Below are 25,197 nucleotides of genomic sequence, written 5' to 3' on the forward strand. Positions count from 1 at the left end.
CGGCAGACTCTATGCCTCTGTTAGCTTCCTACCCAGACAGCCACCAGGGCACAACTTGCTGGCAGTGAGACCGTTATGACTTGCGACACTGTAATCATGGGCAGCACCTTCCATTACATGGCCTGGCTGACAGGGTCGCCCGGCGCGAGAGCCTGGCTCTGCCGGAGGAGACAGCTTGGTGAAGACGAAATGATAATGGCTGGCATTAATCGAGTCAATTACACTGAGTCGTGTCTCCCACAATTCATCAACAGTTCAAATAAATAACTATGGATGTGTGTTGGGAGTTTGGGGAGGAAATAGGCTGCTGGGGAAGTGACTGGGGAGTGGAAAGAACAGTAATCATCTCCAAAATCACATAATGGTAGAAAATGGCAACACACACATACAGAGAAGAAGCTTTGAAATGTGGGCATTTTAATCACATTACTAGACCTGTTTTTGAGCCAGAGGATAAAACGCATCCGATTTTTGTTGCTTAAAATTGTTGTTGTGGTTGTCACTGCCAAACGGACATGTTTCTACCGCGCTGATTCTACAAATAATATGCAGCGGAAATGAGGAGATGAGTTTGCAGTGCTGTAACAGTGTCAGCCTTATCTAAATGCTGTAGTTGTTGTCAGACGATGCCTTGACTCCCCTCCTCCTCTCCCTTGCTGGGTTGAGAGGGTTAACCAGTATAATAGGCTGGAAAATGGAGGCTCATTACAAGATATCAGCCCTATGTTTATCAATTAGAGTGACAGAGGAAGGTCTAGTAGTGTTTCCGTGCCACAGCGAGCCTTCAACACGCAGACTGACAAAAACAGGGTCTCAGGGTTCTGCTGGAGAACAGGAGGAAAAAACAAAACCAGCAGAGATGTTATTAAAGCGCTTGATTTGCAATCTCTTGACATTGGTGGCACATCAGGGCTACACACTCTCCAAGGCTGGGCTATCGCTCTGCGAGAATCTCCAATTTCTCACATCCGTCGACAAGCACTCCCAGAGGGTTTCATTTACAAACGGGCAGAGAAACTGTCCAGAGGAAGGCGAGACATCAGGCTTGTCCTTGTCTGGTATCAAAGAATGCAAATATACTACAAATAAATTCCTCCTGGAACACAATAGAGGTCTAGGGAGACAAGAGGATGAAATGAGAAAGGAGGATGGGGGTCGCGAAACAAAAGTAGATGCTGAACACAGTCCAGCAATTGGTTTCAAAGAGATTCTCTTGCACTTGATCTCTTGGCCTCGAGTTTTCAAATTGCAACATAAAATGTCACCAGGGGAATTCAAACAATGGGCAAGGGAAGAAGCGAGTGAAAGGAAGGGGAGGGGGAGAAAAATGAGGGCTTAAAAGTACAATGGCGAACAAAAGTCACCAAATGACAATGCCTGACAGCCACTTCAATTCTGAAATGATGCCCCTGTCATGCCGTGCTCCCAAGTATTGATTTTTTTTTCCTTCTCTTGGAGCACAGGAGGAAAAAAAAATAATCTAATCCAGTTGAAACAGATCCCTGCTGCTGGCACCGGCCCATTGCTAGCGGCCATCAAGGTTAACACAGGCGCAACACTTATCAAAGTATCTCTCTCCTGCTCCTCCTCCCCCCTGCTCCTCCCCTCACACTGTCTGTGGCTGATCTTTAATGGACTGGTCACCATGTTTGGCTGGCAGCCTCTTCATCTCTTCTACCCAGAAAAAACCCTCATGTCTGCAAAACCGCGCCCTCCTTTACCACATCAGTCTGTTTGCTGCCATCTTTTTACAATGACTTCGGCTCAGCTTCAAGGTCATGCCATGTGAAAAATCATGTGTTAAACTGTCGTCTGGAGGTGAAAAATAGTCAAATGAAGAAAGGACGTGACCAGATGAAAAATACATGTCCTCTGAATTGCTTGTTGCCTGAAAGCACAAATATGCGGTAGTGGCACTGAGCTTAGGCTGAAATTAAAAACAACATGAAATTTAAGCAGCAAGTAGACTTGAAGGGGACTTGTTATGCTTTTCATTATGTTTTCTTACTTTCTACTGCAAGGGTTTACATTAAATACACTGCTACATGTAGCTACATGCTAACCCCAATGAAACCTGTAATCTTGGTTGCCATTGTTGTTCATTTCTCCACAATTTGGATCATATTCCTGCTGAAATGCAGTGGGTTGTGAAGATTTTGGTTTAACAGGTTTTATTGATTTTTTTTTTTAGGATAAAAGTTCTGCTACTCTGTGTTACAGTAATTCCCTGGCTACAATGACGGTGAAGAGGTGACAAAATCCAGTAGACCCTGGAGACCCGGGAACACTGCCCAACCAGAACCAACTGGGCTTTTCCTGGACATGGGCTTAAAGAGACTAACCTGAGGCGTCAGATGGTTTGTTATACAGAACCATCAGAGAAGCCATGATTGGAAACTGTTTAGAAAAGAGCGGACACTTTCAAAAAATACCTGTCTGGTAATCGGATGAAATATCTGTATATCAACAATTATTATGGGCAAACATCAACCAATCAGATCAACCAAATTCAAGAGAAGAGAAGATAAAAAAGATATTTTCCATCGAGAAAAGCCTTCAGTTACATTCTTTGCTGTTCTTTTAATAAGAAAAATACTCTCCAGTTCTGATATAAATTATGCCACTCCAGAATCGAAACACCATTGTTGTTTTTAACGGAACATGCGCCTTTTTATGTTGTCTTGCACACACCTAAACCATGCCCATAGCTGAAATTAGCTTCTGACTGGGTGCGGATTGGTCACAAACCCATTATTTGAGGCTGATGAGATGGATTTTAATAAAATATTGTGAAATCATGAGAATCCAGCTGCCACAAAGTAATGTAGAGCCAAGGGGTTAAAATGGAGCGTCACTGACTGACAGACTGAGGTTGAATGTAGGTGCTGTAGCACAGACAGACACAGTGTGCGGAAAAAAATAGTGTTTTTTGAACATAACAGCATGTTAATATGAACTAGTAGAAACCCAAAATACATGTATGAGCCTGAGAATGAGCATAATAGGTCCCCTAAAATAAATAAATAGTATTTTAAAAGCCACATAACACATTGCCACAGTTCTGCATAAGCTAGAGAACTACTGTAACATGAAGACTTCTATTCAGAAATCACCTTCAACTGCTCATAGGAAAAAAAATCGAGAGAATAAAGAGACTGTGTCAAAGGCAGACTGTGGAATAAAGTCATATTTCGGTAGGTTAGCTGGTCACACATAATGATGAGAGCTGCGGAGGAGGAGGTACCTGGGGACTTCATTACACGGACAAGTCAGCGGCACTGAGACAACTGTTCCCCAACCATCTTCTGTAACCCACTTCTCTACATACTGGTGCCTGGAGTGAGACAGTCCATCTTGTACAGAAATATAAGCTGAAATGCTGAAAGATGCCATATTGCTATACATTTTGACAATAAAGTCAACTCTGTGCTTCTGCTCTACTGCTGTCTGGTCTTCAGAAGTTTTTTTCTCACCACTAGATGAAATTTCACCCACATCCCGATGGTTACAGTGCTATCAAAAATACAGACATGTTTCTATGTGTTTTTTTTCTTTTTCTCATCCTCTTGACAGCAGTTTTGCCCATAATGAGGAGCCCGGGCATCCAGCCCTGCTGACATGCTACATTACAGTTGCGACAACTACATGACAGCGAGCCACTGTTGGTGGCAGCTATCAGTCTGAGTGCTGCGAATGATGTGGTGTAAATAGCCTGTGGGAGTTGTGGTTCTCCAGCTCTTCTCCTGTGTGTGTTGACCTCTGATCAGCATTTCAACAATAAAAGAAAAGTTCTTTAGAAGAAGTTTTTGTTGAATCAGTTCACTGATTTGCCTGCTGGTTGTATCTTAATGGGGATGTACGTTAATGGCTTAAAGGGACAGTTTACTTCAAACTTGAAAATACGTATTTTTTCTCTTACCTTAAGTGCTTTTTACCAATCTAGATCGTTTTGGTGTAAGATGCCCGAGATGATGGAGATATCAGCAATAGAGATGTCTGCCTTCTGTCAAATATAATGGAACTAGATGGCACTCTGGTTGTGTGGCTAAAAGTGCCAAAAAAATACATTTAAAGAAACTAAACAGCAACATCTCTTTCCAGAAATTATGATCATCATTAGTTACTCAAGATAATCGCAGACCTTCTTGTGAAAAGTTTCATGTAGGAACTATTTTCTTTCTGGAGAACTACACCCGCTAACTGTATCAGAGCATCTTCTGCTGCTCTCCTAACACTTCTGAGCTAACTAATGTTACAGTTCAGCTGAGGGGGACGCCATTAATGTTAAAACCTTGCACTGTCACAAGCACAGGCCCCTTGTCCATGAGTAGCTGCACACTTCTACATGGTGATACAGCTGGTAGGTGTAATTTGGTAGAAAGAAAATAGTTCCTACATGAAACAGCTCGCTTTTCACACCAAAATAATCTTGTCTGATAAATAGCATTACAGGTAAGACAGAAAAAAATTATCTTTCATTTCAAGTGATATGTCCCTTTAAGTTCAGTCAGATCAAGATATTACAGTATATCCTCCTAAGCTCTTTTTGTGGTGCACGTTTCCAGAGACCAGTGCTATGATAATGCAACATAATGAGTATCAGCTCAATGTTAATGTCATTAACGTGGGGGAAAAGCACCAGATCGTTTTACAAGCTCAGCAGAGGAAAGACAATGATGCCGAGCGCTAATTAGCTGCTATCGTCTGGCTTTCACGGGATCTCTCAGACAGTCAATTCAATTACTCCATATAACTGCAGAGAGATGAATCAAGGGGGTAAATAAAAAAAAGAAAAAAGATTGAGCAGAAGGAAAGGGTAAGAAAGAATAGAAATGACTTGGGTCTTGCTCACTCTTCCCTATCTGGACCTTCTTATCTGCCCTTGTGCCCCTGAGCCCACCACATTTCATCCCTAATGAACAGCCCCATAAAAAGAGGGAGTTCGATTTCTCTCCCCTCCTTTCTATCTCTTGGGCTCCCCTCTCCTTCCTGCTCCTCTAGAAGAAATCAGAGTCTGTCATTTGCTGTGCTGGGCAGCAGCATCCGATCTGCAGATCTCCTTCACATTAAGGATCCTTTTAGATAGAGAACCCTAAAAGGTAATTGGATTTCCCCCTAGTTATCTTCATCTGTTTCACCCCAAGCCCACTGTAATAACTTACTCTCAGGGCCAAAGATAACTCAATTCTGTCCCACAGAGAGCCACTGAGAGTGTGAGAGAGAAAGAGAGAGAGAAAGCATATGTTATGTCTCTGAGGCAAACGGGTATCTAAATCCTCTATCACTGCCTTCTCAAGGATATGAACTCTGACAAGGAGCAAACATAAATTTGTTTTTATGTATTGAATTATTCTCCTTTCTGGGGCCTTGGTTGGCACTTGCTGTTGCTGTTAAACTAGAGAAAGTGCTCTTAAATTCAGAATAGTATAGTGAGGGAGGATGCAGATTATGTTCTGGTATTGAAGCTGCATGACTTAGCAAACCTTCTCACTTCCAGTGTAACACAATGGCATCAAAAATGAGTCATTCTGGAGGCCTATTTTGAGTTTTATTTCTCACAAAATAATAACCAACCTAAGGTGTCACCACAACACAATACAGAGGAACAAAGCTTTAAAAAACTGGGACAGAGCTGAAAATTATTTCAAAACCCTCCAACCCCCGCCCTCAGGGGGGATGTTTCATTGGCCTGTTATTTTTATTGTGGCAGTGCAAAATGAAACCGTTGGCTCTAGCAGGCTCAAGCAAAGCTTGTATGGAGGCAAAAATCAATACAGCAATATCAGAGCAAGACTTATCAGGGCTTCACTTCTTCTCAGAGGTCACAGAGGAGCAACTGCATTTAAGTGGGGAATTCAATTGTGAAACATAGTTTGGGATGAGCAATGCTGGGTATCTGATTAAGGACGGCTGGGAGATTGCAAAGGTAGAGTAAGTTTCCAATAACAACACCAAACCACAACTAAACCAAAGTTATAGCTTTCTATTAGTTGTGTTTTTGCAGTCAACTGAAAGTGAGTTCATGTAACTGATAGTGCAGTTTCATTTGGAAATGTAACAAACCCCAACCCTTTTACACCGCATACACAGTACTAAAAAGGCCCAGAGAATCTTATTTATTTAAAACATATGACTGTAGAAAGCCAGGTGGATAAGGAGAGCTCACGGAGTTGAAATACTAACTACTAAATAAAAAAAACTTTAATCTTGGTTGCCTCTCATTTGCACTCTCTAACCAAACATGCATCAAATACCTTTCATGTCACATTTTCATGCACACTGGTAATTAGACAAATAGCTGTGTGCTTACTAAAGGCTTACGCAAAAACAGGACTTGAGTTCTGTCAGACAAATGGCTTATTATCATGCCCAATTCCTGATATCTAGACAAAAAGTACACATATTAAAGGTATGAAGGTTTTGTTTTAATATAACCTTTTTACGGAAGATTCAGCTAGATGAAATGTTATTACCACAGAGAGCAAAAATAATGGATGTAGCCACCATTACATCACTCCTTGGTTTTTGGACTCCCGTTTTGAGGCCTCGAGTTCAGCATTTCAGCTGTCACCATATCAGATTTTTGGAGTGACCATATTTGGAGGAAATGGTAGAGTGGAGAGGCAGCAAGCGGTGGATCTGACTCATGGATTGAAGTGACGCCTTGCAGACAGCTTTTCAATTAAAGCCACCACGCCCCTTAATTATGTATAACTTTAAGTCTGAATACACAAAACAGGTGAGTTATATAAAAATTCACCTCACCTACAGTTGAAATTAGCTAAAGAGACCAAGCCCTTTTTTGTACCAGGCAGTAAACATGTTTATTTCTGCTGTAAAGTTGGCATTTTAACATGCATGCTTTTCAGGATTGACTGAATTCTGGAGCCAGCCTCAAGTGGCTATTAGTGGAATTGCAGTTTCTGGTTCTTCCGCATTGACTTCATTTTTCAGCCCACGAGGCAGCTGCTTGGCTATTACACAAACAGGTTTTTATGTTCAATGCCAAAATGTTATATGCTGGGTTAAATCTCAGGGATTAATGCCTGGGGGTCTGAGAAATCGAAAAGCGTGTGGCCTGAGGCCACAGCGAGAGGCCAAGGCAGAGCAGGGATCATTTGGGGCTGTTGTGTGCAGACTGGCTGCCAAGTCCGTCTGCCTGCCAGTGAGGAAACATACCCTGAACCATTTTTACTTGAGCTGCTCTTGTGTCAAAGACAGCTGCCTAACCTTGCATAATGTACATGCATTTTGCAATAGCCCAAACACTGTATACCCTTTCATTGAGTGGGTATGCAGTACAATCCAAAATCTGCTGCATCAACACAGTAGAATTAGATCATGCTCCTCCAATCAGTGTAGATAATGATAAGGTCAGATCATGTCAGATAATACTGTGTGCACACTTGAAGCAGAGTGGGGGTTCACAAGAACAGGATGACAATTACACACAAAGCAGCCTATACTAGAAAGAGAGCAAAACATAGCAATCACAGACAAAACTTTGAAGTGCAAGACATGTGCCCCCACCCCTCTGATTGACTTTCAACACTCTTGAGGGATTTTACTTTACCCGAATGTCAGAGAGACCCTTCACTGAACCTTAAAAAAAGCATCACATTTTACTGCAAAGTGGGGGCTGAGGGCCGAGGCAGTGGGTTTACACACAGTCAGCCCTTCAGGCCAGCACCTCTCAGGTCTGTCTGCAGCTTTTAGTGCTGGCAGGTTCCTGAGAAATGAGGGAGGGAGGGATGGAAGAGAGGGGAGGATGCCATATTCCTGTCACTGGCAAAATACACCCCCAGCGGGAGTATAATGGACAGGATCTCAGCAGGACAGGAAATGATTTTGGTGAGATCTAGAAAACAGAGGGTGGGGGGAATGTAGGAGAGTTGGACTGGGAGAGGGGGCAACGAAGGGTGCCCATGGGTCAGGATACAGTTGGCCCAGCAGCTACACGTGAATGGCAACATTTGTGCTGAGAACTGGTAGGGAGAGGAGGGGGGGGGGGGGGGGGGTTCAGGGGGAAGCGTGTCAGGGGGAAAGCGTGCAGTTAGACGGAGAGGCACGGGGATAAATTAACACTACACAATGTTTGGTTAGTGATATGTGCCAAGCATGATCTTCAGCCTCTAACTACTTCAGTGTGCATGCAAGTCTGTGTGTGTGTGCTCACGATTAGCATAGGGTTATGTTTGAAAAGCAAACATTTACCCTCTGGGTTTGCTGTGACAGATCTTAAAACTTGATGGACAAGTTTTGAGTAGTCATTGGATCAGCTCCTCCATGCTCTCACTGACTGTTACCCAGGACTTATTTTCTTTGAATATATTCAATGACAAAGCATTGGAATATCAAACTATTAAACATTTCTATCAAAGGAGTCTTGTGCAATGGGCCTCAAGCTACAAATGGACTTTATTGTCCGAGTTCGGCAGGCCTAAAGTTCCTGTGGATCTCAAAGGCGGAAATGTGATATGACAGATAGTGCTCGGTTAACATTTTTTCGTGGTACAGAAAAAAGTCTGTGCTGGAATCCTTCACTCGATCTTCCTTCATTCTTACAAGGCCACAATTAAAGTTGAAATATGACTTTTTTCTTTATTAATATATCTTTGTATTCATCTGTATGCTGGATTGCGGTAAAACCTGTTTTCGACACTCTTCTATTGAGAAATGCTGATAAGATTTGTCAGGTCACACATGCTGTCCAACTCAGTAAAATCACTTTTAATGCACTCTCATTAGCTGGTCTGCAGATCACACTTTAAATGCATACCACTGATAATGATATACAGTAAAACTGCATCATAAATGCATCAATTAATGCTTAGTCTACTACACTTCATAGTACTTTGAAAAGTTACAGATTTCCATTATATGCTGCGTTCACATGGAATTAAGCAGCCTGACAACATCTTCTTGACAGCACAGAAAGGAAAAAAAAAAAAACACTGCCACGGAAACATGCATGACGATATGTTGCGATGGCCGACCCATACTGTTTACGAAGCTTTGTGAAAATATAATTAATAAAACAATCTCATGTTTATTATTTTATCTTTCCAGTAACGTCACATCCAGTTGTAAATTTTGTCACAGGGGATGGCAAAAAGTTTGTTTTAACTCTGAACAGCGATGTCATCTGCCGTTACCGGTATTTTGTGTCTTCCTGCTCTCTTCAGCTAAAATGATATCCAGTATGCAGTCTACAGTCTCCCTGATTCCCTGTAAATGTAGCATTAAGTTGCAGAATATTGTTTTTCATTTGTGTCACTTAAAAAAATGCTACAGCAGGCTGCAATCCCACACTTGTAAAACCAATATACTTTGGGTGGACTGTAATAGTTTCTTGCACCTTGAGACGATTTAGTTAAATTATGTCAATGGTCATTTTGTTCCCATACGTGCATGGTTTTATGTGCATGGGTTACCAGAGGTGTGCAGCATCTTACCTCAAACTCTGCATGTTTATGGATGTCTTCAGCCCTCTGTCGACTGAGGATAAATTCAGCTTCATTAGCCACACGAACCAGGTGGTCCTTCATGGTATGACTCAGCAGCCTAGGTAGAGGGGAGATGGACATCAGCTCACTAGAGTACTGTGTAAACGTATTTAGAATTATTCAGATTTTTTTAATTAGGTATATGGATGTCAATGTACACCAGTCATGGAGGGTAAAATGTCAGACAGATGCCTAGCAATACCATATAAAATCTTGAGCTTCAGTGTATTTAAAACATCTGTTTAACACTGTGGTATCTGGTAACCTGGAGAAGGAACAGCCATGTAATATCCATAAAATGCTGAAAAGGCACCGTGCAAAATAAGCAGAAAATCTAATTTGGAAACCAAACCAAACGAGATAGATCCTCTAACTGGGGGTGCAAGTGCTAATTGATTTGTTAATGATATGCATCTGACAAGAGGGAGGATCTCTGCCCATGTTGCTACATATGTAGTCTACCTCCCTCTGCTTATCAGTGTTGATGAAACATGCATGTTATGCGTGTGCATGTGTGTGTGTGCAGGTCGAAGTAAGCGCTCTGCAGCCCTAAAGGTCAGGACTGTGCAAAGTGGAACAATAACAGACCAGAGGCCAGAGAGGAGGGATGGGGGCAGGCTGGGGCTGGCTGTGGGGTGGGGGTTTAAGGGCCAGGGGATGACTGTAACCTAAGCCTGCTGTTTCAGCACAGGGCAGCAGGGGAGCGGAGGTGCTGGGGCCTCTGCAGCCTCTATGGCCCTGTCAAGGCCCCGCTATCAATAACCGAGCCACTGCCCTTTTTTATGGTGCTCTTTGCTTAAGACTGTATATGAACAAAACAGACATCTCTTAAGACATTACGGAAATATAACAGTAAAATATTTAGTCATAGGCAATGTAATAAAGAGTTTCTTAGGGTTCACCAAGTAAAATTTAATACTTTAGAGCCTCTTTACTACCATATTGAAAACCATTTAATAGCTGTTTGACATCATACTGGACAAAGTATGAATGTATCAAGAAAAACCAGTAGAGAAAAGAAAGAAAGAAAGAAAGAAAAGAAAAGAAAAGAAAAGAAAGAAAAGGCCTATAATAATAATATCATTTTTTATTAAGTGCTTTCTTAATGATAAAATTACCTAAACAAATGTGACTTGGATCCAAACAAGCCAGAAGTCCAGAGATTTAAAGTATTTTCAGGTCTTATGTTGCTTGTGATTTATACACGCATATTTTCTCTCAACAGCCTGCAAGCACTACAAAAACTTAAAAAGTAGCATTGCTGCCTATGGCAACAGAAAATATTTAAGGACATAGTAACTGAGAGACTTTTAAGACTAACCTAATAATGTCCAAAATACATGGGGCACGGATATGGTGCAACATGTCTGCCACAGCATGCCTGCAGCAGAGTGCGTCCATTATTATCACCTGAAGCTTCTACACTGAGCACACAGGCCACGTTTTTCCCCACACAAGCACCGTAATGCTCAACATTATTTTTACATAGCTGGTCCTTTTTTCTTTTGCTCTTTCTTTTTTTGTTAAAGATTATTTTTGGAGGACTTTTTCCCTCTATTTGATAAGGCAGATAAAGTGTGAAAGGGGGAAGAGAGAGGGGATGACATGCAGCAAACGGCCGCAGGTTGGAGTCAAACTCAAACTGCTGCAAAGACATAGCCTTTCGTACATGCATTAAGACTAAGAGAAGGTAAAGTGGGAATGGGAGATTCTTATTAGGGAGGGACGTAGGGGCTCATATGCCAGGATAATTGAGAAAAAAAGACAAAAAAACAAAAAGACAGTGGCAGATAGAAGAGATGATTACAGGCAGATAAAGGGTCAACCAGAATGGCATAAACTGACAGAGGGACAGCAGGAAATCAAGAGCAATTTCCCAAGTGTCAGAGGTACCAGCGATCAGAGCCCCTGTCACCTTTTACCTAACCCCTCTGCTTTTCCCAAATCCCTCTGGGATGAGCTTGTATTGAATGGAGCCTTGAACTCAAAGATCTTCCATCCTCACTCTCCCAAGCTCCTCTATCCCCCCTGATCATTGATTGTTGTCCACAATCTTGAATAGCCACCCAATCACAAGGGCCTTGGGGGTCTTGAGGGGCCTGAGGGGCTGTGATGTGATCCGGGAATGGTGAAATTGGAAAGTGGCTGATGGGTAAGAGGTTGGAAAGATAATGAAGAAGTGCTGCTGCAAGGAGAGAGGACAGCAGTTAGCGTGTCAGAGTTACCCACCTGCCTTCGTTGACCAGCTCGATAAAGGCGAGACCTGCATTCTTCTGGATGGAGTTCTGCCATTCCTGCAAACAAACACACACAATATCAGTGACAGATCTGAAATAACTTTACCGAGTTAAAGAAAGTACATTTACATATGGGGCGGTGAATCTCTGATCACATATAATTATTAATTGGGAAATAGCTACATTTGGATGAAGATGACTGCATTAAGGTCATGCAAATACACTCCTCCCCTGTAAAGGGAGAAATCTCTGACATGCGACGACACTGGCTGTGTGATGGTAATCTGGTCTAAAAACTACAAAAAAATAAGTTTATCAATGTGGAAGACCATGTACAATTATTTGTTTTCTGATTGTTGAAATTAGGACCAAAAAAAGACATGACCCATAAAAGGACAATTATGACTACGTATAAATGTATATCCACCTAAAATAATATAGTGTATATATATATATATATATATATATATATATATATATATATATATATACTTGTCACCAACTGATCTGACAATTATTCTTTCAAATAATCAATTACTCATTTGTTGTACAAAAAGGTAAAAAAAAAATAGGAAAAAACATTCATTACAATTTTGTAAATCTCAAGGTGGCGTCTTCAAATTGCTTGTTTTGTTCAATAAATGATCCAAAACTCAAAGATATTCAGTTGGAAATGATATAAAATAGAGAAAAGCAGGAACTTCTCACCCTGGACAGTTGAAACAAGGGTTAATTTTTTCCTGAATTATTACTCCATGGTTATTACATTTTCAAATTTGATTGACTTATTAATTAATCGACTTTTTTTTCAGCTCTGGCAAAATTCTTTTTGAAATCTAAATGTTTTTTAAATGGACCCTGGAGAAAGCTTTTCTAGGATGCATGCAAACTTATTGGTTTACATCTATAAGCTTTCCCACTTTTATAACTTTACCACAGTAGGCCTCAATTATTAAATCAAACATCTAAAAAGGCACAGTGACTGCTTTGGTCCACACAGGCTACATGATCAGCTGGAAAACTAGTGGAAAGGAAAGAGCTGTGTTGAGAGTGCATTTATCATGAGTAAATACACAAATTTCCTCCTCTTTGACTAACGTTATGGTTCAAGGTGTCAGTCTAAACAATCCAACCACAGCCGTGTGTGACTTTAAATCCTCAATTTCGAAGGGACAACAAGAGACGGGAAACTCAGCGGTTATCGTCTCTCATGTTCTGTTCAATATTTCAACACCTTCAACACAACCGTCAAAAGAATAATAAAGCAACAAGGTCAGGGGGCCTGTCTGAACCTCACAGCGCTTTTCCCCCCTTCTTCCTCTCTGGGGAGACGGAGAAATATGCGCCAAAAAAAAAAAAAACAGGTTAGACACCTAAACTACCAAACTACTCATAAAAAAATTATGAAACACAGCACGAAGTCACCCTACAGTTCACATTATTAAGCCGTTATCAAAATGTTTCACTTAACTGTGTACTAGTCATTTCATCACCGGTGTAAATAACCATGATGCACATTTTTCTCAAGCTTAAAGAAAGTTACACTTCAACAAAGTGTCAAAAACAACAAACTGAGTTAATTCCAGTGTGTACGTATATCTAAGCATAAACTTTTTTTAAATGCTGCTGTCATCATCTCTTGAGCTGATAGAGGAAACTGTGTGTTTATGTAGCGACTGGCCTTTCAGTAAACCTAGAGAGCCCACAGGGACGAGGATATCAGCGCTACAAGGAGGAAGGAAAGATCAATTTACAAGAGTTTCTAATACACATTCAAACATATCGGTACATATGTGATGATTTTCAAAACCATACAGTTGTGCCCTTTCAACACAACAAATGTAAAACCATCACAACCAATCATGCGCCAAGCTAAGAGAAAACATTCTTGTGAAATGCCTGCGCACCATCAATCCGTAACCAACTGCACGTCATACAGACAACAACCTAACACTTAACCTCAATTCAAAACTGCTTTCTGTCCTGAAGGACCGTATTGGCATTGACCGTGTTTACAATACATTCCAAATAAAGAGGGCACAGAGGGAATAAAAGTCTGGGCGCGGGAGTGGAAACAGTGTTTTGGAGTTGAGTACTGGCAGAGGGTTTTGCGGCGGAGGCTTGCTTTAGAGGAAGTGTGTGCCTTGGGGCCTTCTAGTTGAAGCATAGGCTGTAGTTGAAGGACATTAACCATGAGTGTTAGCCTGCGGCTGTAGGGATATTCCAGACTGCACTTTCTGGATTTCAAATAAACACCACAGGAAGTGAGGCTGTAAATAGAGTCGTCCTCTCTGGAGAGCCAGAAAACCAGTGACATTAAATTTCCTTTATGTGATTTTTTATAAATACTTGGGACTCTGACGCAGGAGTCAGAGAGTTTAAAGGTCCAGTGCGTAGGATTTAGAGGCATTTATTTGCAAAAACTGAATATATTATAATAAGAAAGTATTCTTTATTGTATTATCTCCTGAAAATAAGAATTACTGTGTTATTGTCACCCTAAAATGAGCCGTTCATATCTACACAAGGAACGGATCCTCGTCCACAGAGTCCGCAATGTTTCTACAGTAGCCCAGAATGGACAAACCAAACACTGGCTCAAGATAGGGATATCTGAGTTTTTCCTTTCGGCCAGGGTAGTTCACAGCCACTCGGGAACAGAGCATCAGAAAAACACCTTTTTTTTTAACATTAAACAGCTTTATTCATCATTTTACCAGTTAAAATCACCAGGTCCATTTGTTTTTAAAGAAGGAGACCTCAACGGATAACTTGGCTCCTGGTGAAAACCTCCTGAACATCTGGATCTAAGTTATCAGAGAAAATATATGAGCACACATTTCTTCGACATGCCAAACAGCACTGGAGAAATACTAATATGTAAAGTGAAAGTGCTTTATTCAGAGTTTTTACTGGTTTAAATCACCTGGTCTGTTCTTTGCGGGGACGAGGAGGCCTGTGCAGATATTTCAGCTCTCCGTAAAAACCTTCTGAACACTGAAGGACTCAAACCACTAGAAGTTTCAGCTGGTTGCAATCCTCAAGGCCAGATGCCACTATATCCCTCTAAATCTTTCACACTGTTCCTTTAAAGCAAAACTAAAAGCTTCTTCAGCAGAAAAAAAAAAGATTATCACAAAACCACAGCACGGAGAGGCTTCGGTTCTAAATTAGGTTTGACGAACGGCGTAGAGGCCATTGGCATTTCACAGACACAGACAAAGGTGATAGCAAGACTAATGGTGTCATTATGGGCTAAGAAATGGCTCCTCTAGTTGAATTAAAAAAGCAATGACCCTGATCTAAGGGACATCTCTCGGTGACAAAAAGGAAACAGAGACAGGTCAGTGATAGAATATTGGATTTTGGCTGCCCTGGTCAGCAGTGTCACAGCTTTTATGGCCGCTATAGGGGCCGTGACCACTGCGATCCTGATGAGAGGATACAAGCAGCCATTTGTGACCTCTCACCTTTAACCTGACCTCCTAACAGATGATATGATGAGAAGAGAGGGCTGTCCTTTGATCCTGATCAGAAAATTTGCCAATATACCCAATTGGGGCTATGTTTTGTTACGTCTTTCTTTTTTGCGTGTATGAATGAAACTTTTAATCTGTTCACGGAAATGCCCGTCTTGATCTGAAGTCGGTAAGACAGCTCTGTTTGGTCTGTGTTCCACGATGATGGCATTGAGTCTAAACACACATGCCATGCACTTCCGTCATTACAGCTGATTATCCATAATCAACATCTAAATATACCACTACCACTGGTGAGAAAACACAGACCTCTTGAGCAAAATCGCCTTTCAAACATCAGGCTCGCCACAACACAAGGAAAACATTTTCCAATGCCGAGGAAAGAAACGTCTTGGCTCTCCCGAAATAATAAATAAGTCGGTTGTGCTTTTCAGTGGCATCATTCATAATCACAAGTATTTGTTGATTTGAAAGGCTATGGGAATACAGCTTTGGATGGGACGACAAAAGCATTAATCCTGGTGTCAAGGGCTACTGATTTTTTTCTTTTTTGAAATCCAAAAAAGTAAAGCAGTTATAGGAGTTTGATTACCGGGAGACACAGAAAGTGACTGCAAAGGACACAGCAGTCAGAAACAAATGCACATTTAAACATCCTAAATTCATTTGAATGAAGCATCCTAAATTAATATGAATGTATTCTGTTATTAACTGCTGAAAAAGTATTAGTACTTTTGTATATTTATTTTGAAAATGATTTTCACTGTGCATACAGCTTTTTTATCCCGGCTGCAAATTTTCTTATGTTACTGTGGGTTATTTTTGTTGTTTTATTTTGTCATGCAAAAAAAAGAAAAAAAAAAGTTCCTATGGCCGCAGACACATCAATAATAGGTGGTGACATATCCTGACATTCTTAATCAAATCAAAAAAATAACAGACTGTGAAACAGTTTATTGTAGCTGTGTGACCCAAATGTTTCTGAACAGCGCTCCCATACCAACAATGACCAAAAGCAGCCCATGTGTATAGAAGAGTAAGACAAAACAAAAATGTACTTTTATCATAATCCATCAAATATGCTATGCGTCATTGTACTTTCGACTGATTAATGCAGAAGTTGAGTTGTTTATTCATGCTGCTGTGTCCTAAAAACATGTGTGCCTCTGTGTGTGTGTGTGTATGAATAACTTAACACCAGTGTGTCAAGTCTAGGTCTCAATAGTCAACATGTGCATGTTCAGATGGTATCTGCTTAAAGAAAAACAGACACTCATATTGGTGTTTGCGTGATCAAATTCACAACTGAGGGAACATTTACCGATGTCCAAATATTTACACTGTGAGATCTCCAAGAGCTCCATGGACTCACACTTTTATGGCTACAGTAACACGAAGAGTGAAATAAAAACCTAAACCCTCCCATACACCAAACAGACAAACCAAAAGCATGTTACAACACTAAAAGTATGTTTAAGTGGAATACATAAATGTATACAGTACATTTCCACACTCAGCAGTATGTCATAAAAACAAACTCCTTTTAAAAGAAATCATTTTTCTGTCTTATCATGTGACAAATCTGGTATGTGGTTTCTTTAGTTCAATGTCAGTGGGTTTTAATGATGCAGGAAGAATAAGAATACTTAAACGCTGTGCAGCTGTTTCAGCTCCAAGTGGAACAGATGTTCAGTTCTATGAGAAATGAAATAATCACCTCATCCAACAACCTCATTTTTATAACTGTTTCTCTGACAAGAACTGCACATCTAGACTTTTCAGTACGCATATGAGCATTTTGCATAACTTGGCACAACAACAGAACAGAGAGACAACTTTGAACAGCAGTACACACTAGTCTCTAACGACACAGAAGCAACATTAACATGTTAATACAGCAAAAGGTTTATTGGTGAGAGTAGGATCAATATTTTTGTGCTCTCTCATCTTATCATTTAGTTGATGAGGAAACATGAGTATAAATTCTCATCTTGAAACACATAATACTCCATTTACTTTAATAGCACTAGGGAACACTGAACTACCAGCTACATCCAAAATTCCTTACCAGCATGTTATTAGGTACACTAAAAGTATTGATAAATGATGTTGAAACTGATACGTTTGGACTTATATTCTACTACTGAAATTCTATTTTTGCTATTACAGAAATGGTAAAGTACCAAAAAAGTACTCTTCCCAATATACTGGCCGTTTTATCTCTCCTCCACTACATTTGTTTGTTACTCGCGTTAGCTTGCTCATTGCATTGACAATAGAGATAGAATGCACACAAATCAATAAGCTGAGTGGATTATAGAAAATTGATTTAAAATCGGTATCCTGTTTGTTGGTGTGATAGGAAGTGGTAAAAAAACAAACAGAGTGCAGCAACTTCAAGGTTTTACAGCTATTTGTCTGATATAGTTTAAAAACAGCATAATAGCAAATATTCTGTAGGCCTTGTGAAATCTGTTGCAGTTGGGGATCTTGACTACTGACGAGGTTTGTGACAATTCATTAATCTGGATCAATGAAGTAAATGCTGCTAAATTTTGAGTAAATTTCACAATTAGATATAAAGTAAACATAAATTAAATTTTTCAAGGCTATCAGTTCCCAAGATTACTTTAAGTAAGATCAACTTGTAAGATTTTACAGTGCGAGCTGACTGTTATCAAAATAAAAAAAAGAGTGAAAGTAAACTCTGCGCAACTCCAAATCCTGTACAGGTCCCCTGAAGTATGAGCAGGACTGACAGTAAATCATGTCCAAGTTTTGAACTTTGCCTCCGCCAGATCAAAAATGCAGAGAAGTGAATTTCCACTCCAGATCTGAGCGAAGAAGCCAGGACACGATTTTATCAGCAGGATGGCTGAGAGAGGATAGCAGGGGGGGGAAACATAAGAATACATTCCAAGGTCTTATAACGTGGGACCTGTCAGGTAGGAAAACATTACATTAACAGTGCCTGTCAGGAGGAGAGGGCTCTGTCAGGGAAATTCATTTATTTGAAACACGATTATACATTGTGCATAAATAACCAACCATTCGTGCCACTTGAGGCCCTCCAGTCCCGAGCCACTTGAAGCCAGCTCACAGTAAAAACGGCTGGGAGCCAAATTAAAAGCCGTTCAATTTTTTAGGAGTCTCCCGTCTGATTCTCTTCTCTCAGCTAGACTTCACTTCCTGTCAGGAAGTCCCCCTTGACCCGCACCTCCTCCAACACAACACACCCCGCCGCCCCCTCTCTGGCTGCATAGTTGGCACCGATAGGGAGCCTGCAGAATTAAGTGCCAGTTGGTGTTACTGTGTTTTCTCTACGTCTCGCAGGAGAGTACCTTTTCAAAGAATATGCAGCGTGATATTATCCTCTGAACCGGAGAGTGATGGCAGGGACACTGAGCCGCGTGGCATGGCTGTAAAGGGGCAGTGGAGCAGAGCACGGGGTGAGGGCGAACAGGGAGGGAGGGAAAAATAACACTTGATTTGCACTGATCTTGAACCTTGTGTGCATGTTTAACTGCACAGCGGGGTGTGCGTCTGACTGTGAGGAAAATGATGGGGAAAGTATTTTTGTCCCCTGGTTTCATCACATTCCTCGCCACTTCTCTCACCTCTCTCAGTTCCCCAAGTGGTTCATACAACACGGTCTGCTCTTGATCCATCAAAGCCTCACTTGCAGGGGGAGAAGAAGAAATATATCCACTGACAGATATAAATGACTATTTAAAAATTCAAACATCACACTCCACTTTCACCAACATGACTTTCAAAATAAGCAGTATCTTGTGAATGCTTAATAAAACATAAAAAAGTAACTGATAGCTCAACTTAGTGGTTGTTTTTTCTCATTTTCACGGCAACTAAGCTTCCAACTGGTTCCCTCGTTTCTCAGATTATGTTATTGATCGTGCAGAGCATGATGACCGTGCACTCCCGACCTGTTCCGCGACTGCAGGGGTTTAAACTTCTATGCCTCTGCCACTCTTGCTTCTAACCTGGAGGTCAGAGGGTCAAGGGTCAGGAGGAACCAAGTGTTTGGGGAAGTCAATGTCCTTCTCCCCGCTGACTGGGAGAGAGAGGTGCCCATCTGTTAAACAGGTTAACTTTGGTGAGACTGGCTGGGAACACATGATAATTTGTGGTCACTGGATTAACGGGTTTGCATTGATGTTATTGAATTACTATTAAAAGATTATCTGCATCAGTGGTCCTGGGAAAACGCTATTTGCTTAGATCAGAGATAGTGGATGTGCCAGCTACTGACGTTCAATAAACCACCTAGTCCAAAATATTAACTTCTAGCACACTAAAAGTAAATATATAGCATATATAAGTATTTCTGATTCTAATTCTCTGATAATTGAAATAGCATTTCACAGATGTAAAGAGAGTCCTCACATAAAACCACTTTTTCTCAAAATGCAGAAAACCTACAACTACCAGAATGCACTGTGCCTTTTGAGACGCTCCCATTGGTAGGTGACATAATGTGGACTGGTCTGTGTGAAACAATGTCAGCCAGTGATCTTGTGTTATAGTTAAACAGTAGCTAAAACATGTTTCTGAAAACATTTGAGGTGAGAAATATGCAACTCAGTCTTGGTTTATATTTAATCAGCGCTCCTTAGTTTTGCTGTTTGATCTCAGTTTTTTGGCCTCCGTTTTTACTGTACAGGAAGCAGTATGTGCCTTCCTGTTCACAAACCCCAGCTATTATAGCCAAACAGGGAGTTAAACTATGTTTCTGAAAACATTTTAGGACATAATCACTGCGGTAACATAATCTGGATTTACATTCCATTAACACTGCCTAGTTTAACCATTTGATTGGCTTTTGGTCTGAGTTTGAGAGACAGAGAGAGGAGCAGGTAACTCTCTTGATCTGCTGGTGGCGCTATAAAAGTGACAGGATGACCAAAGTAGAATTCATCCTTTGGGGACCATTTCACGGCAATCCATCCAAGAGAAAATTAACAGAGGTGTATCCACCAATAGTACAGCATTGCCAGGCAGATATTACAGAAAGTGATAAGTCTTTACCTGGACATTTTTGAGGCAAGTGAACATAGTTTTTTTGTATTTTGTTTAGTTGAACTGACAGTTAAGAAATAGAAGAAATTCAGATATCAAGGAGAATTAATTTTTGAGTAATTACACTATATGCATTAACATTATATGTATTTGTTGATGTGAGGCAGTGCATTCTTTCATATCTGGACTTGACCATCATGAAACCAGAGCCCCTCCACTCCACAGCTCTCTCTGTTCCTTCCACTCCACATACAGGATGCATTTCTGATAAATGGCAGAAGGATGGATGGGCTGACAGAGGGGCCGGACAATAATGGCTGATCTACAGGACACAAATGCAGCTACTGAGGAGATTTATGGGCCTCTGCTCATCGTAGACTGTCCAGTAACCGATGAGATGATTTCTCAAAGCTCCGAACGGACGGCAGCGAGCGCACTGGAAAGCTCTTTCTCTTGTCCCAGCGCATTATTTATTTATCAGATGTTTTGGGTAGAAGCCACTTCAAAAGGTGTACCCAGGAAACAACACGCTAGCCATAAACATGACAGAGACGAGAGAGAGCAAGTGTGAGAGGGAGAGTGAAACTGTCAGAGCGAATCAGGGCCACGGGACGAGGGGGAGAGTGGTTCTTTACAAGCAAGATCCTCAGTGTGGCTCACAAGAGAAAACTTTGATGATAGTCATGAAATATGCAAGAGCTACTCTGAGGATGCCATCACATTCAATAACCTAAAAGGTCTATGATGTTTTAATATTAACCTGACAAAATATTTTCTCGATTTACTTGTGTTTTGAGTAATCTTCGCAATCTAATTGTTCTAATACCATGTATCCATAATAATCACCAAACTACACTCTCAAAATTATATTATAAGCATTCCTGTATCCTGAGTAAAGCAAATGGGCAACTCAGAGAAAAAACTCTGCAACAACTTCTCTAATGGATTAACTGTTTATCTGTTAAAGAAAAAATGGCATAAAAAAATCGTAAATACAAGCTATTAAAAATGTGTTTATTTGATGGTTTTTCTGAGTCTTCTATAGTCGGGTGTTTTGGTCCGTTAGTAGAACAAACAAGCATTTAAATTGTCATCTCATACCCTGGGAAATTGTAATGGCAAATTTTTCAATATGTTTTGACATTTTATTGAGCAAACAGTTAATTGAGAAACTAATCTGCTAATTAATTTATAAAAGCATTAACAACAACCTGAAGTGACAACAATTCCAGGCACAGATACAGTAAGTAGCAGTCAGGTTGCACAAAACACCTTACATTTTCTCCTTAAGTATGACATTTTGGGTTTAATTTCTCCTTAGCTGAGGGACTTATGTAAGGTTTACAATCCCTTAAAAGGTGTCATTAGTTAAGGGGAAATGTTAAGGCATTTACTGCATTTAAAGAGATCTTATAGCTGTAAAATTTTACAGTTTTCATGGAGACTGTTTGCCTGAGATACCCGATATCTTCTCACTTGGTATTGCCTCACATTAGTGTCCTATGGCAGCAGAAAAGTAGACAAGAAAACAAAATGGTCAGAGGAAGAAAAGATCATACTTTTGTAGAAACGCAATAAAAGAAAGCATAATACTAAAACAGAAGACAACAAATGTGTGAGGAAATTGAAACACTCAAATCTATAGCGTAAAATCACAAGTGTGCCCACTGGGTTCATTAAATTTTCTTACTCAGCAACATAAACTCAGATATGTTCCAGTTAAGATAAGAGTCAGAGGCACCTTAAGTTTTCCTTTTCCTTACTTTGGTAGCTTGGTCTTTTGTGCAACGGTATTGAGATTCCTAACAACCAAGACAAGAAGGAAACCTAAAAACCTAAGCGAACCTTTACCCTTATGGAGAAGACTTAAAGGTGTTTTGTGCAACTAATTTTATTTTATGGGAATCTTAACTTAAACTTTAAGTAAAAAATCTTAGCTTAACGTGTTTTGTGCAACCTGCTTCTACTCTTTCTACTATTTTAAGTGGCACTCTGCTCTGCAACTACAGTATATGATCATTAATCCTCATTTTGTATATTCAGTATTCAGTATATTCAGTAGTCTTCGAGGATCAATATTACAGCGGAGAACAAGGCAGCACACCACCCCAACAGTTAATGTCTGATCAAAATGGTCCTTTAATTGGGAGCACAGTTGTAGTTGTTTAGAAACAGGGCACTATCAAACAGCGGTTTACAATCCCCTCCTCAATGCCAAGCTGATGTGGCCGCCAATGCAACTTTCATAGGATCCCTGATTAAAAACTGCTCTGCAGTCCCTCTCCTCCTGACCCTTCACCCCGGCTCCACTCCATCTCAGAGCTCAGGAAATTAATTACAATTTCACAGAGATGGTATCGCGTCGCATCTCCGATGAAGGTGGTGTGGGGGTTGAGGGGGGAGAAAAATCAATCAAAATCATCTCCATCTACTCCCTCCAACTGGTTGGCTGGAAAGCAGGAAGAAGTCGCAACATGGCTACAGAGGCACTTCCTGTGAGAGGAGTGAGCGCTTCCTGTGCCAGAGGGCCCGACAAACTTTGCTAAATAATGTCATCAATCACGGCACTGGCTCACTCTCACTGCCCCGTGAGGAGAACAAACACACAAATAATTATACACAGTAATTTAGCCCAGAGGAAAGTCTGTTCCTGTTTTCTTCTTTTCCCCAGTGGAAAGCAGCATATCGCCTCTACCGTCCTCCCCGCTCATCTCCCCCCCTCTGCACAACAATAAAATTACATTTGCATTAGCTGTGAGAGAATTTGGTTGGATGATTTATTGAAGCAATCAACACTACGCTGGCCAATCCCTGTTCCCCTCACTGAGAGGGAGCATGTGTGTGTGTGTGTGTGTGTGTGTGTGTGTGTGTGTGTGTGTGTGTGTGTGTGTGTGTTGCAGAGATTGGGTGGGGTAGCTTTGAGCTCAGAGAAAGGAAGAAATAGCTTGGGCTGGGGACCAAAGGGGGGAAGCGAGGCATGAGCTGTGCAGCGGAGCAATCACCAAGATTCTGCCTTTGATTAGATTAGCATTAAACAACACCCTGACAGATATGACAAATAGGTGCATTAGAGCCTGTCATTCTTCCCTCTTTGGTTTTCTATCTAGCTTTCACTCCTGCTATTCCTTCGTCTCTGGACATTATAGGGCTCGCATTCCCTCCATGTGTCCCACTAGTGCAAATCTATGCGCAGCCCCTGACATTCGAACAGATGTGTAATCTGACTGCATTACCTTTTTAGAGAAGACGCGAAGTGAATAATGGGAACCAAACAGAGTCAGGGTTAAAAAGGGGGAGAAGGTGGAGGAAACAGATGACAGGCGCTTTTTCTTTAGAAAATAAAGCTGATAAAATAAAATAAAAAGCCAAGCGCAGTGGTGAGAGAGGCGTCATTAATCAGACGTGTTTTTGTATTATTGGATATCTTTGTTTTTTCATGAGGTGCTTTAAATGGGAAAGATGCAAACAAACAGGGCCAGAGGGGAGTTATTATCTGTTGTCCTTGTCACTGGATGTGTGTATATGAGGGCGAAAAATGAGAGCTTCTCCACTGAATAAATACAACGTTTTATGAGACGCATTTACACATAAAGTACACCGTGCGCTGTGTTTTGGTCCACACACTAAATTAAAGAGCCACTCTGTAGCTTTGTGTCTCTTCATGCTAATCAGCAATCCTGAAGTGATCTATTGACATCCCCGATCATTGATCTGCCCACGCCTGCTTATGATCCCTGAATTAGTATTCATGAATCCGGCAGCAGCTAAATAAACTTGGCAACAAAACACCCACAAGACAACAGAGAAGAGAGGGATAATCAATGCAAAGCACCATCAAATCTACATTATCCCTCCTCATCAGTTTGGCCAGGCCACAAGGGCCGGCGCTCGGGTCAGAGGTGACGCGGACAGGTCGGCCACCCTTGACCCTCAAACCAATATTTGCGGTCAGAGATGCCTTCTATCCGGTTTCTCTGCCCCTCACTCGGTGACGGGGTGAACGTGGGAAGGTAGACAAGGTAGTGTGGAGGGAAAGATAAGGCGCCGGATGGCTCACTGTCTCCACTCTGTGCTGTGGATTTACTGCACTCAAGGTGAGCCTGATAAATCACATCGTTGGAAAAGCGGAGGGGTAAGAAAAGATATAGATGCCAGACTTGCCTGTGAACACAGAAGCATGACGAGCTCCACCACTGAGCTGCTGGACTTCATACACACCAGACCTAGAGAAGAATGAAAGAAAGGGATTCATACATTTGTTAATTATCAAGGGGTCGACAGATTATCGGCCTGGACGATTATTGGGGCCGATATTTGGCATTTTGTAGATTATCCGTGTGTGTTTTATTTAAATGATTGCCAGAAAAAAATAATTAATTAAAAAGTGCAAAGAAAGTGTGCAGTGGAGGAACTTTTAAACCGTATTTTTAAAATTTCTTTTGTTTATTTATTCATTTTTTATTTAAATTTTCATTGGACTTTATAAAAAAAGCTGCTGTATTTGACATTGAAAGTTTCAGTTTTGCTTAATCATTTGCTGAGGGCATTCAAACTTTTTTGTTGGAGTTTGTTATATTTCACACAGAGAGACTGTAATTTTCAATGGAAATGCATATTGGTTCCAAATATCGGTTATCGGTCTCATTAACTACTAATAATCTGTATCCGTATCGGCCCTGAAAAACCAATATCGGTTGACCCCTATTTTAAACAATTATTCGTGTGTTCTATTTCATAAACCTTCCTCTGTGCTTGTGGTCATCAGTACACACACACAGACAGATACGGATTACCTAACCTTGTACCATCTGCAAGAGAGCAGATAGTATTGATGGGCCTAATGAGCCGACATGATGTTACTGTAAACTAATACATATTTGGGCCTTGTATTACAGGCCTGACTTAGTCGGCATATGTCCCATTGATCCCTAATGGCAA

General features: G+C 40.9%; 1 protein-coding gene across 5 annotated transcripts in view; it reads right to left on the reverse strand.

The window, feature by feature from the left end:
• lrba (LPS responsive beige-like anchor protein) overlaps positions 1–25,197 on the reverse strand; it is a 228,068-nt gene that overhangs the window by 119,109 nt on the left and 83,762 nt on the right. For all 5 annotated transcript variants that reach the window (XM_042484501.1, XM_042484504.1, XM_042484503.1 and 2 more), the window contains exons 33-35: positions 24,421–24,482; positions 11,736–11,800; positions 9,456–9,564 (exon numbers count right to left, since the gene is read on the reverse strand). In XM_042484501.1, coding sequence (XP_042340435.1) covers positions 9,456–9,564; positions 11,736–11,800; positions 24,421–24,482 — 236 coding nt within the window. The remainder of the gene's footprint in view (positions 1–9,455; positions 9,565–11,735; positions 11,801–24,420; positions 24,483–25,197) is intronic.

Source organism: Plectropomus leopardus, chromosome 4, assembly GCF_008729295.1.
Source record: "Plectropomus leopardus isolate mb chromosome 4, YSFRI_Pleo_2.0, whole genome shotgun sequence".
Taxonomy (NCBI): Eukaryota; Metazoa; Chordata; class Actinopteri; order Perciformes; family Serranidae; genus Plectropomus; species Plectropomus leopardus.